Source organism: Tamandua tetradactyla, chromosome 4 (assembly GCF_023851605.1).
Source record: "Tamandua tetradactyla isolate mTamTet1 chromosome 4, mTamTet1.pri, whole genome shotgun sequence".
Taxonomy (NCBI): domain Eukaryota; kingdom Metazoa; phylum Chordata; class Mammalia; order Pilosa; family Myrmecophagidae; genus Tamandua; species Tamandua tetradactyla.
Window position 1 is genome coordinate 48,896,346 of NC_135330.1, and position 14,722 is coordinate 48,911,067.

The 14,722-nt window shown below is 36.2% G+C and overlaps 1 protein-coding gene across 14 annotated transcripts in view; it reads right to left on the reverse strand.

Moving 5' to 3' along the window:
- UCHL5 (ubiquitin C-terminal hydrolase L5) overlaps nucleotides 1-14,722 on the reverse strand; it is a 58,483-nt gene that overhangs the window by 31,712 nt on the left and 12,049 nt on the right. For 8 of the 14 annotated variants that reach the window (XM_077157280.1, XM_077157276.1, XM_077157275.1 and 5 more), the window contains exons 2-3: nucleotides 11,594-11,657; nucleotides 10,074-10,179 (exon numbers count right to left, since the gene is read on the reverse strand). Coding sequence is in view for 6 of the 14 variants with exons in the window: in XM_077157276.1 (XP_077013391.1) it covers nucleotides 10,074-10,179; nucleotides 11,594-11,657 (170 nt within the window). In the remaining 8 variants the exon portion in view is untranslated. Of the gene's footprint in view, nucleotides 1-10,073; nucleotides 10,180-11,593; nucleotides 11,658-13,141; nucleotides 13,299-14,722 lie in introns of all 14 variants that reach the window. The other 6 variants (XM_077157285.1, XM_077157284.1, XM_077157283.1 and 3 more) reach the window with 2 other exon arrangements.

A 14,722-nucleotide genomic window follows, 5' to 3' on the forward strand; every position in this document is an offset into this window, starting at 1 on the left:
TCCATGAAACAAGTGAGTCAATTTATAAAAAGTAGTTAATAGATACAGGTGTGGAATTAAAAGGATATTCGTTTTCATTACTACATGTTTCTATAATGTAAGTTCTGTTATCGGGAAAAAAAACAAGTAATATTTTCTTAACTGTACAATAATAAACTACATTTTACTGAGCCTTAAGGTAAAAAGAGTGAGAAAGTTTTGATCTCTCTAAGCAACTTTTGAGTCTCATAAAGAAGTACAATTTTCCAATAAATACAATCATATTTAGCTTGGATTTTAAACAGTTATCAAATTTCTTTTGTCAATTTCTTTTCCAGCTTTCCAAACAATGGGCCGGGTATGTGGAATCATCTAATAATGTCAGTCAAACTTTAATTTTCTGGTTACTGAACACATTAGAACAGCAATTCTCAAACTATGGTCTACCATCCCCTGGGAATCCCCAAGATCCTTTCAAGGGGGTTGTGAGCTCAAAATTCCATAATAATTCCAAGACAGCCTCTGCCTTTTTCACTGTTTCTGCATCTGCACTGATGGTGCAAAAGTAATACTGGGTAAAACTGCTGGCATTTTAGCATGACTCCAAGCAGTGACACAAAACTGTTTCACTGCCATAAAGATGTCGTTACAACAAAACTAGAGAGTCAGTTTTACTTAAGAATGTCTTTGATAAAGCAGTAAAAGTTTTTTTTTATTAAATTTCACCGTGGATTATTATCCCTTTTTTAAGTACAATAAAATATTCCTGCTGAATACCAACATGTGATAAATACTTCAAAGAAAGGCACTGTCATGAGCTAAGTTAGCTGCTCTTAATTTGAACACCACTTTTACTTGAAAGAACAAATGACAAAAAAACATTGTTATTCAGACTTGGGCATTTAGCAGATATTTTATTGAAAATAAGTGTAATGAATCTGTCACATCCAATACCAAAATATCTAACAGTATTACTTGTTATTGATAAAATTTGAAATTTCAAAAGGAAATTAGAATTTTGTAAAACCTAGATTGCCCACTATGAATTGAAAAGTTTCCCGATGGTGCCTGGTTCCAAGATGGCAGCTTACTGAGGTGTTGAATTTAATTCGTCCTCCAGAGAAGCTAGTAAATAGTCAGGAACAGTACAGAACCACTGCTGGGGCCACATCAGTGACCAGACACACAGTGCACACCAGCCTGGACAAGCTGGATCAGCTGCAATCCCACCCAGAACTGTAAGTCTCCCAAGCTGCATAGGCTGGTGCCCCTCCCCCACAGGCTGGTTCCCAGAGGAGAAAAGAAAGAGAAATTACTAGCAGCAGAGGCTGAGCTCAACCAAGCTCCAATTGTAAGGAATTAATTAACAAATTCTGACTACTGAAAATAGGCCCCCAGCTCAGATAAACCTTGAATAAGCACTAAGGGTACTAGGAGTTTTTGCCCTAGCACCGGGTGGGGGGTGGGGGTGGGGGATGGGGGGACAGAGATCTTTTGGATTGGATAGCACGAAATAATTGAAAAGTGCTGGACCTCCTAAAAAAAGAAGTGGGGGTATACAGAACCTGGAGATACACAGAGCAATGTGCCAACTTAAGCTCTTGATTCACAAACCCAAGCAACTGGGGTCCTGCTCTGAAAAGGATTTTTTTTTTTTTTTTTTTTGCTTTGTTTCTACTTCTTAACTGCTCTTTAAACCCCAAGACTTCTCAAGCTCCAACTGCCCAAGGCAAGGGCGGAATTGAGCTTGTCTGAGAGACAAAGTGGCTTGACAGGTGAAAGGAATTAATTCCCCAGAGGCTGTTGCCTTCCCAAGGAGAGGGGTGGGGCCCAGCTCAGGTGGAATCCCTCCCTCAAGGATTTCAAACACCAGGGACTGGAAAACTGAAGTAATTAAAGCCAGCCTACAACCTCCCCTCTGTCTCAAACACGCCCCCAGCAGGGAGCGTCTGCTGAAGTTAAAGGTACTACATCACTTTATACTGGTGGGACCCACAAGCAGACAAGTACCACATACTGGGCAGGACAGGAAAAGCACTGAGTCTAGAGGCTTCATAGGAAAGTTGTTCAACCTGCTGGGTCTCACCGGCAGGGAAAACTGATACAGGTGACTCTTTCCTAATGAGAGGAGGCCAGTCTGGTCAGGGAAAATCTGACTGGGGTCTGTAATATCTAAGTAGACCCTCTTAAGGAAAAAAGGCTCTGTATAGGCAGGCAAGAAACAAGAAAACAAGAAATGAAAAATTCTGATCCATTAAACAAAACCTATGCTAGAGGTCTAGAATAAGCTGAATTGAATGTCAAAGAACGTATAGAGAACAAAGCTATCCAGCAAGGAAATCCTGGGTAAAAGAGTGAAAACAATCTCCAGAATAAAAATTAAGGAAATTAAATACATAGATGCCAGCAAAAAATAACAAGTCATACTAGAAAAATTAAAGATATGGCCCAGTCAAAGGAACAAACCAATAATTCAAATGAGATAAAGGAGTTGAAACAACTAATCCAGGATGTTAGAAGAGACATGGAAAATCTCATCAAAAATCAAATCAATGAGCTGAGGGACGGTATAAAGAAGGCAATGGGAAAACAACAAGAAGAAATCAAAACTCTGAAAAGAACAATCACAGAACTTATGGGAATGAAAGGTACAGTAGGAGAGATGAAAAAAATGGAAACCCACAATGTTAGATTTCAAGAAGCAGAGGATAGGATTAGTGAACTGGAGGACAAGGACATCTGAAATACTACAAGCAAAAGAAAATAAAGGGAAAAGAATGGAAAAATATGAGCAGGGACTCAGAGAATTCAAAGACAACATGAAACGCACAAATAAAGGTGTTGTGGATTCCCAGAAGGAGAAGAGAAGGGAAAAGGAGGAGAAAGACTAATGGATGAAATTAACATGGAAAATTTCCCAACTCTTATGAAAGACTTAAAATTAAAGATTCAAGAAGTGCAGCATACCCCAAACAGAATGGATACAAACTGACATACCCCAAGACACTTACTAATCAGAATTCAGATGTCAAAGAGAAAGAGAGAATTTTGAAAGCAGTGAAAGAAAAGCAATCCAACACATACAAGGGAAGCCCAATAAGACTATGTGTAGATCTCTCAGAAGAAACCATGGAGGCAAGAAGACAGTGGTATGATATATTTAAGATTCTAAAAGAGTAAAACTGACAACCAAGAATTCTATATCCAGCAAAATTGTCCTTCAAAAATGAGGGAGAAATTATAACATTTTCAGACGAAAAATCACTCAGAGAATTTGTGACCAAGAGACTGGCTCTAGAAGAAATACTAAAGGAAGCACTAGAGGCAGATAGGAAAAGACAGGAGAGAGGTGTGGAGAAGAGTGTAGGAATGAAGATTATCAGTAAATATTTTAAAAGAGAAAAAAATTAGATGTGACATGTAAAAAACAAAAAGCAAAATGGGAGAAGAAAGTACTGTCCTTACAGTAATAACTCTAAATATTAATGGATTAAACTCCCCAATCAAAAATAACAGATTAGCAGAATGGATTAAAAAACAGGACCCATCTACAGGAGACACATTTTAGACTCAAGCACATATATAGCTTGAAAGTGAAACATGGGAAAAGATATTTCATGGAAACAACAATCAGAAAAAAGCAGAAGTAGCTAAACTAATATCTGACAAATTAGACTTCAATTGTAGAACAATTAAAAGAGACAAAGAAGGACACTATGTATTAATAAAAGGAACAATTCAACAAGAAGACATAACTATCATAAATATTTATGCACCGAGCCAGAGTACTCCAAAACACATGAGGCAAACACTGAAAAGAGAAATAGACACCTCTACCATAACAGTTGGAGACTTCAATTCCCCACTCTCATGAATGGATAGAACATCCAGACAGAGGATCAATAAAGAAAGAGAGAATTTGAATAATACAATAAACCAACTAGACATAACAGACACTTATACAATATTACACCCCACAACAGCAGGATATACCTTTATTTCAAGTGCTCATGGAACATTCTCAAGGACAGACCATATGCTGGGTCACAAAGCAAGTTTCAATACATTTTAAAAGACTGAAATAATATAAAACCCTTTCTCAGCTCATAAAGGAATGAAATTGGAAATCAATAACAGGCAGAGGGACAGAAAAATCACAAATACACGGAGGTTCAACAATACACTCTTAAACAACCAGTGGGTCAAGGAAGAAATTACAAAAGAAATCAGTGAATATCTCAAGGCAAATGAGATATTAAACACAACATATCAAAATCTATAGGATGCAGTGAAGGCAGTGCTAAGAGGGAAATTTATTGCCTTAAATGTCTATGTCAAAAAAGAAGAAAGAGCAAAAATAGAATAATTAACTGTTCATTTGGAAGAATTAGAGAAAGAATAGCAAACTATCCCCAAAGCAAGCAAAAGGAAAGAAATAACCAAGATTAGAGCAGAAATAAATGAAATTGAGAACATGAAAACAATCAAGAAAGTCAACAAAACCAGAAGTTAGTTCTATGAGAAAATCAATGAAATTGATGGACCCTCAGCAAGGCTGACAAAGAGAAAAAGAGAGAGGATGCCAATAAATAAAATCAGAAATGGAAGAGGAGACATAACCACTGATACTGCAGAAATAAAGGAGTTAATGAAAGGATACTATCAAAAATTTATGCTAATAAACTAGACAAGGTAGATGAAATGGACAGCTTCCTAGAAAGGCATGAACAACCAACACTGACTTGAGAATAAAGAGATGACCTCAAAAAACCAATCACAAGTAAAGAAACTGAATCAGTCATTAAGACGCTCCCAAAATAGAAAAGTCCAGGATCAGATGGCTTCACATGTCAATTCCACCAAGCATTCAAGAAAGAATAAGTACCAATCCTGCTCAAACTCTTCAAAAAACTGGAAGGGGAAGGAAGGCTACTTAACTAATTCTATGAAGCTAACATCACCCTTATACCACAGCCAGACAAAGATCCTACAAGAAAATAAAATCACAGACCAATCTCTGCAATGAATATAGATGCAAAAATCCTCATCGAAATTCTTGCAAGTTGAATCCAGCAGCATATTAAAAGAACTATATTCCTGGACCATATCCTGGACCCCCCCCCCCCCAAAAAAAAGAACAATTATGTACCATGACCAAGTGAGATTTATTCCAGGTATGTAAGGATAGTTCAACATAAGAAAACCAATTAATGTAATACAACATATCAACAAATCAAAGCAGAAAAACCACATGATCATCTTGATTGATGCAGAAAAGGCATTTGACAAAATTCAACACCCTTTCTTGATGAAAACATTTCAAAGGATAGGAATAGAAGGGAATTTCATCAACATGATAAAGGGAATATATGAAAAACACACAGCTAACATCATCCTCAATAGGGAAAGACTGAAAGCGTTCACCTTAAGATCAGGAACAAGACAAGGATGACCACTGTCACCACTGTTATTCAACAATGTGCTGGAAGATCTAGCCAGAGAAATTAGATGAGAAAAAGAAATACAAGGCATTGAAATTGGAAAGGAAGAAGTAAAACTCTCACTGTTTGCAGATGATATGATACTATATGTCGAAAACCTCCAAAAATCTACAACAAAACTAGAACTAATAATTGAGTACAGCAATGTGACAGGTTACAAGATCAACACTCAAAAATCTGTAGTGTTTCTATATACTAGTAATAGGGGGAAATCAAGAAAAAAATTCCATTTTCGATTGTAACCAAAACAATAAATTATTTAGGAATAAATTTAACTAAGGATACAAAAGACCTACACAAAGAAAACTACAAGAAATTGTTAAAAGAAATCACAGAAGACCTAAATAAATGGAAGGGCATACCATGTTCATGGATTGGAAGACCAAATATAGTTAAGATGTCAATTCTACCTAAATTGATTTAGGCATTCAATACAGTATCAATTACAATCCCAAAAACTTACTTTGTAAGAAATAGAAAAACCAATAACCAAATTTATTTGGAAGAGCAGGGTGCCCCAAATAGCTAAAAATATCTTGAGAAAGAAAAATGAAGTCGGAGGTCTCACACTACCTGTCTTTAAGGTGTTATTACAAAGCTACAGTGGTCAAAATAGCATGGTACTAGCATAAAGATAAACATGCTGACCAACAGAATTGAACAGAGTGCTCAATTCCTCTCATCTATGGACAATTGATCTTTGATAAGGCAGTCAAGCCTACTCACCCGGGCTACAGCCTCTTCAATAAATGGTGCTTGCAGAACTGAATATCCATATGCAAAAGAATGAAAGAGGATCCATATCTCACACCTTATACAAAAATTAACTCAAAATGGATCAAAGACCTAAACATTAGACTTAAGACCATAAAACTTTTAGATGCAAATATAGGGAAATATTTTATAAAACTTGTCATAGGAGGCAGTTCCCTAGATCTTATACCCAAAGTATGCACACTGAAGAAAGAAACAGATAAATGGGAACTCTCCAAAATTAAACAATTTTGTACATCAAAGAACCTTGTTAAGAAAGTAAAAAGGCAGCCTACACAAGGGGAGACAACATTTGGAAATGAAAAAGTCTAGTATTCAGAATATATAAAGAAATTCGTCACCTCAACAACAAAAAGACAAATAACCCAATTACAAAATGGGCAAAAGACATGAACTGACACTTCTCAGAAGAGAAAATTCAAATGGCTAAAAGGCAAATGAAAAGATGCTCAACTTCCCTGGCTATTAGGGAAATGCAAATCAAAACCACAATGAGATATCATCTCACACCCACCGGAATGGCCATTATAAATAAAAAAGAAAACAACAAGTGCTGGAGAGGATGTAGAGATAGAGGCACACATATCCACTGTTGAAGGGATGTAAAATGGTACAACCACTGTGGAAGGCAGTTTGGCAGTTTCTAAGGAAGTTAAGTATAGAACTGCCAAATGATCCAGCAATACCTTTGCCAGGTATCTACTTAGAGGACATGAGGGCAAAGACACATGTGGATATTTGCACATCAATGTTTATAACAGCATTATTTACAATTGCCAAGAGATGGAAACAGCCCAAATGTCCATTAACGGATGAGTGGCTAAACAAGCTGTGGTATATACATATGATGGAATATTCCGCAGTTGTAAGGCAGAATAAAGTCATGAAGCATGTAACAACATGGATTGATCTTGACGACATTATGCTGAGTGAAATAAGCCAGAAATAAAAGGACAAATACTGTATGGTCTCACTGACATGTATTAATATCAACTAATTAAGTGAATTTGGAAAATTTCACTTAAGACCACAGGTTATCAGGAGACAGAAATAGGGTACAGATTGGGTAATTGGAGCTGAAGGGATACAGATTGTGCAACAGGACTGATAGTAAAAATTCAGAAATGGATAGCACAATACTATCTGAGTGTAACACAATAATATAAGTTCACTGAATGAAGCTGAATGTGAGAACAGTAGAGGGAGGAGGCCTGGGGGCACAAAGGAAATCAGAAGGAAAGATATATGATAAAGACTGAGATAGTATAATCTAGGAATGCCTAGAGTGTATAACGATAGTGACTAAATGTACAAATTCAAGGAATGTCAATATTGCAGGGTGTGAAAATAGATGGTCACTCATATTTTAAAACTTCAACTTTTGTGTGAGACTAAAGCGAGAAATGTTCATTTGGTACAAAACTTGTATTTTGACCAGTGTTTAATTGAACACCATAAGTACATGAATCTTGACTAGTGCCTGAGATTTTGTTGGTTTGTCCAGGTTAGTATGATGCCTCAATAAATCCCAGAGTGATCTGAACAGTTAATAAAGAGTATTTACAAAGTTCCCTTTGGGGGAATGGGAAGAAAGGGGGAAAATTCCATTTCCCCTTTTGGAGAAATCCTGATATTCTCGCAAGCAGTGGGGACAACTAAATCAATAGACTGGGGCTTCAATCTTGGGGTTTGTTCATATGAAACTTATCTCCACAAAGGATAAGCTAAGCCTACTTAAAATTAGGCCTAAGAGTCACCCCTTGGAGAACCTCTTTTGTTACTTAGATGTGGCCGATCTCTCTCTCAGCCAACATGGCAAGCAAACTCACTGCCCTCCCTCCCCCTCTCTACATGGGATGGGACTCCTACAGGTATAAACCTCCCAGGCAATGTGGGACAGAAATCCTAGAATGTGCTAGGACTCAGTATCAAGGAACTAAGAAAACCTTCTTGACCGAAAGGGGGAATAGAGAAACGAGACAAAATAAAGTGTCAGTGGCTGAGAAATTTCAGAGTTGAGAGATTATCCTGGAGGTTATTCTTACACATTATAGAGATATCTTTCTCAGTTTATGGTGTATTTGAGGGGCTAAAGGGAAGCACCTGAAACTGTAGAGCTATTCTCTAGCAGCCTTGTTTCTTGAAGATGATTACATAAAGATATAATCTTTAAAATGTGGCTGTGTGATTGTGAAAATTTGTGTCTGATGTTCCCTTTATTAAGGGTATGGACAGATGAGTAAATAATAGGGGGAACAAAGGTTACAATATATTGGGTAGATGGAAATACTAGTGGTCAATGAGAGAGAGGAGTAAGGGGTATGGTATGTATGAGCTTTTTCTTTTTATTTCTTTTTCTGGAGTGATGCATATGTTCTAAAACAATGATCATGGTGATGAATATACTACTATGTGATGATATTGTGAGCCACTGATTATACACCATGTATGGAATGTTTGTATGTTAGGAATGTTTGTATCTGAATGTTGTTTTATCAATAAAAATATTTTTAAAAAAAGTTTCCCGATGGTTAACAACTTTTCTGAAGAGATAGGTGATGATATAGCAAATGTGATTGGCTGGTATTACATTATCAAATGTGTCAACATCTAGAAGATCTGCATAAGCTGGGGGATTTTTCAAATGACCAATGCATGATGCTACAAAATCATAAATGTAAAAGACGCAAACAAATGGCAAGATAAGCCAAAGGACTGTAATATAATAAAGTAAAAAAGTTAATGACATAGTTTTGGATTTCACATTGCAATTAACCTTTAAGAAAGCAACAATTTTGGGGTTTTGACACAGTATCAAAGAAAATCCACAATTATCTAAAAATATCCCATCCTTTTTTATCTATACATATGTTTAAGACTGGATTTTCTTCATATACTTCAACCACAAACAAAAAAACAAACACTGCAACAGACTGAATGAAGCAGATATGAAAATCCACCTGTGTTCAATTAAGCCAGATATGAGATTTGCAAAAATATAAAACAATGTATTCTTCTCACTAATTAATTCCTTAATTTTGGTAAATATGGTTTATTTTCATAAAAATATGTTGTATTAACATGTATTAGGGATCAAATCTCCCACAAGAAGCACATTCAGGTACCAAACCCTGGTCCTGTGAGTGTGAACCCATTCGTAAATAAGGACCTTTGAAGACCTTATTAGTTAAGGTTGCCAAAACTGAATAAAGGTGAGCCTTGATCTAATATAGATTGGGTATTATAAGCAAAGGAAATTGGATATGGAATTGAAGCCATGGGAAGCAACCAGAAAATGGAAATCAACAGAACCTGTAAGAGAAAGGAGAAGACACTGCCATGTACATTGCCATATGACAGAAAAGCAAAGAACAAAAGATCGAGGACAGCCAGCCTCCAGAACACCACAGTCTTTGGGGAGAAAGCATCACTTTGCTGATGTTTTGATTTTGGACTTCTCCTAGCCTCCAAACCATAAGCCAATAAATTCCTGATGTTAAGCCAATCCACTATGTGGTATTTGTTTTAGCAAGCAAAAGACTAAAACAACATGTAATGAGTTTATTGTTATATTTGTAAAAGGATTACTAAATATTTTTTAAATTTCCCACTTCCAATGTCTAATACAATAAACACTGATAGACAACCCAAATAAATAAAAGCTCTTTGGGAACCTCAATAAAATTTTTTAAGAGTTCAAAGGGCTCCTGAAACCAAAGAGTTTGAGAAACACCATCCTATCAGCATATGGATAGAAGAGAATCCTTTTTATCAAAAAGGGTTGCTCTTGAGACTTTTCAGAGTATCCAAGGGTCATACCTGCTTAGCAAAAAATATCGTGTCAAGTCTGGAGTCCTGAACCACAGAGCCTGCTGGTTCTTCTCCTGGCTGCCACTTGAAAAGAAAAATTAACCCATGAACTGGCCTACAAAATAAAATACAAATTAATGACACCAGACCCTGCTTATATTATGATGCATTGTCAATATATTAAATTTTAGTCAGCTACTTAATACATTGGCAAATTAAGTAAACGTGAGAAATTTTTAAAAGATTAATACTCCCATTCATAGTTACTAAAATTTGCCTAAGAAAAGGTTGATAAAATTTAGAATTACATCAGTTAAAGCAGGATTATGATTTATTCTTAAATCTGTGAATTATTTATTTCTAAATTATACCCTATTTAAAAACAGAAAATAAGCACATAGTAAAACTAGAAGAAGCTATTATCCCTAGACTGAATTCTAAAATAAATGAAAACGATGGATAGCACATATATTACTTACTATATATGTCACCTCCATATAATTATTGGATTTATGAACAATCCTCAAACTACAGTATGAATGGATGTTGCCATCTCATACACAATGAAGTCATTCCCTTTTCTAAAGGAGCAACTGTTGCCCACAAAACATTAAGCCAGTATTTTAAGATTCCTTCTGGTCTGGGTTTCACAACTACTTTCCATTCAACAAAAATCTTTCCTATATTTTCAGAGACATTTCTAAATGATGAATCTTTAATTCATTTTCCCTGATTACTCAGCCAGAAATGATCTCTTATTCCATCTAAAGTGATTCCTCTTCTTGTGGGTGTAATGGGAAGGAGAAGGTAGGGGAGAGTAAACTATCTTTTTGCTATTAACAGGAACCATATCCCCATTTTTTCTTTTCCAAAACCTATTCCTTGTCCTCATTTTCAAGACTCTAAGAACTCTCTTACCAATGAGAACTCCTGTAGTCCTCCATCTGAATATTTGCAGACACTGGGTCAATGTTTGGGATTGAGGGGTGGGGTGAGAGGGTAGAACAGGGTAAGGAGAAGGCTCAGGTGATTCTGGTCAGAATAAAGGGAAAGGGGAAGGTATTTCCTGGCACCCACATTTAGAAATTGAAATGTAAGGTCCCCAAAAAGCAGTATGACAACATGTAGGCATTAGTATATATAATCATTAGTATACATTACCTACTAAATATACTTTTATAGCCTAACCTATTATTTATGCTTTTCATGTTTAAGTATTTCCCACGCTTCAACACTATTGATCTATAAATTAATTTTGTAAAAAATCAACAAATCAGTATTTTACAGATATGGAATTACAGAGATTTAGATTTGAATCCCTTGCAAGTTATTTAACTATGAGCCTCAGGTTTGTAGTTATAAAATGGGGATAATAATACCTATCTCATAGGATTGAAATTAGACTTAAAGGAGATAATTGCTGAGATTAGAGTAATCCAAGTAAAATAAACAGACAAATCTGAATATCCTTTAAAAGTCTGCCATAGTAAACTAGTTATTTTTTTTAACACAGCTAAAATTATACTTACTTTAATTTTTCAAAATTCTCAGGCTCCAAACTCCATATTTCTTCTACTTGGGCTCCTCGGCAACCTAAAATAAGAAATCAATTCTTTCAGAAAGCAAAGCAATTCTTTTTACCTGTCATCATTAAACAAAAAGAAATACACATTTGGGGACAATAAGACATGACAAATTAAAATGGTAAATACCAATAAGCTCACAGCCAAATTCTATTATCTTCTTTAATATTTCTTAATTATTTACAATGGGAGTATATTACTTTAAAAATTTAAAAAAATTCAAGAGTTTATTTTCATTGAATTGCCATCCTATGACTGTTCCTTCTTAGTCTCTCTCAATCTTTGGCTCCTCTTCACTTTTTTTGCTCAACCATTAGCCTTCCTTTTTCTTAATGTATACTTTCTTTTTTCTGGGAAAACAGATAGCTACCATTTAACATCAGTTATTTTCTTTAGTCCTTTCCTAAATTACAAACTTATATTTTCAACTACCTCAGTCATCCACTCCCCCCCACCTCATTCCTTCCTTTTCCAAAAATATGTTCTTCTTCTAGGGCAGTGCTTCTCAACCAGCATAATTTTGTCCCCTGGGCAACATTCAGCAATATCTGGAGACATTCATTATCACTCCTTGGGTAGAACATAGTAATGCAGAGTGGTTTGCTACTGACATACAGTGGGTAGAGGTCATGAATACTGCTAAACATCCTATATGTTCAGGACAGCCCCAGACAACAAATAATTATCTGGCCCAAAATGTAAATAATGCTGAGTTTGAGAAATCCTACTCCAGTAGTATGTATCATAATGATGATTAGCTTAGCCTGTAAACTGCCAGGGTTCAAATCATGGTTCTTCCATTTACTAGCCACATGACTATTTAACTTCTCTGTTCCCCAGATTCACAGTACAGAATGATATGTGGAATAAATGAGATAACAAACAAGATATAATTAATACAGTGCATGGCACACTAGCTAGCATCATTATCACAATACAAAAAAACAGTCCCATTTAAACTACTTTTTATGTGTGAAGGGCTTTAAATGCATTAACTCTAATCCCTACAAAGTAGATATTCTATGGAAGAGGAAGACTTAGTGTTGTTAAGTAACTTGCCTAAAATCACTATAGCTGGTATGCACCAGAAAACTAATTAAAATCTAGTGTGGTTCCAAAGTCTGGGTACTTTCTAATATCCCAGATTTCTTTCAAGTGAGAGCTAGTGAAGCCTTTAGGCCACAGGAAAAAGCTAATGCTTAAAAAAAATAAGGAAAAAACGTTGGGTCAACCAACTATGATTTTGAGCATTCATACCATTCTGTGCCTCAGTTTGCTTTGTTCAGAAAATATCTATTAAGTGCCTTCTATATTTTGTAGGGTAAAGGACTAGAAACAACATATATTAAGTTAAAAAAAACTTCTGTTAACCCTCTATTTGTATGAGACAACAAGAAGGTCATGGAAGGACAATGCAATTGTTAACACTTGTTACTGCTACAGGAAATCAATAGGAAAAAAAGGCCAGATATTAAAACATTTTACATATCGCACCAATTCAAAAAAGTCCTCAGAATAAAAGTGCCTCTAATCTTTCGCAGTTAGAATTTCAAGTGGTGCCACTGTTTGAATAATCTCATGTTGGATCAAGAGGGCAGAATGAGATGCTTCAGGACTCCATCCCCTCACAGAATCTTTGAACAAGCAAGAACTAGAAGAAACATTAAAAGTTCCAGAAAACAGTTAAAGGATTGTAGTAACAGGGCAAGTAAAATAAAAAGGTCACTTAAAAACAGTAGGGAAAAAAAAAAAAGCAGGATTGACCAAAAGGGGTAAAAGAAGTGTAATTAACAAAGTATCAATGGCAGAGAGTTCAAATAGAGTTGAGAGGCTACTCTGGAGGTTGCCCTTACACAAGATGCAGTTAGAACTTGCTACCTATCAAAACCTGCCAACCCCCAACCAGGACTATTCCAGCCAATCCTAAAGAACATTTAGGGCAATATATAAGATTCCACAAGGGTTCCAGGCACTAGAATATCTTTCCAGAAACCTACAATCTCCAGATGGGTCTCTGGTCCAGGTAAGTCCTGAAACCTAGCCCAGCCTCTCTAGAACATCAGATAGCTCCATCTCCCTACCCTTTATTAGTGACAGACCCTTCCAATATCAAAAATGTAGAATGGCCATAGCCCAGACACCCTAAAGAGAGGGATGGAAAGATCAAAGGTGATGGTGGAGTTATACAGAGAAGATAGGATTTAACAAATGAATATGACTGTTGAATCATTAAATTGGTATCTCTTTAAGTCTCTAGTATCTGAGAGCAGCTAGAAGTAAAAACTTAAAATTGTGGAAACATAACCCATGTCAAGGTCTGAAATATGTTCTGCAACTAATTGTGGTGCTGTGCTTTGAAATTCATAGTTTTTTGTATATATGTTATTGTTCACAAAGAAAAAAGGAAAAAAAGTTGATTGTGATGATAAAAAAATATTTAAGCCTTCTAGCCTCTTATATTTTGGAGCAGCTAGAAGGAAAAATCTGAGAGGATCATATGGTAGCCCATGACAAACTCTGGGACCTGTCCCCGTAACTACCTGTTGAAGCATGCTTTGAAGACTATTATTTCTTTATTTCTTTGTTTGTATATATGTTATGCTATATAATTAAAAAGTTTTAAAAAAATAAGTGGTAGGATTAAGTGGTCCCCTGACTGGCCTCTCCCCATCCCTTCACGAGCTTGGCAGACAGCCAGCCCATGCTCTCATTATAGATGTCTGGTCTCAATTTTGGTGTAAGCAAAGTGATCCTTCTGCACGTGCTGGAAGTATGTATGTCAGACCCACTCTGGTAGTGGCCTAAGGAACCAGCTGTTTCAGAACTTGCCATTCTTGTAAAAGGCAGCTCACAGAGCACTCCTAAAAACACTAAGAGAAAGTCATGGAAGCAAGTAGCTGAAATTCCACAGACCCAGGAAAGGACAGAGAGGCCACCACATACCTTGTCATGAGAGAAGCTAAGAACCAAAGGTAGCCAGCAGCCAGCCCCCAGTGTTTGGGAAGCCAGCCCCCAGTGTTTGGGAAGAAAGTATCACCTTGATGATGCCATGATTTAGACTTTTTCTCAGCCTCA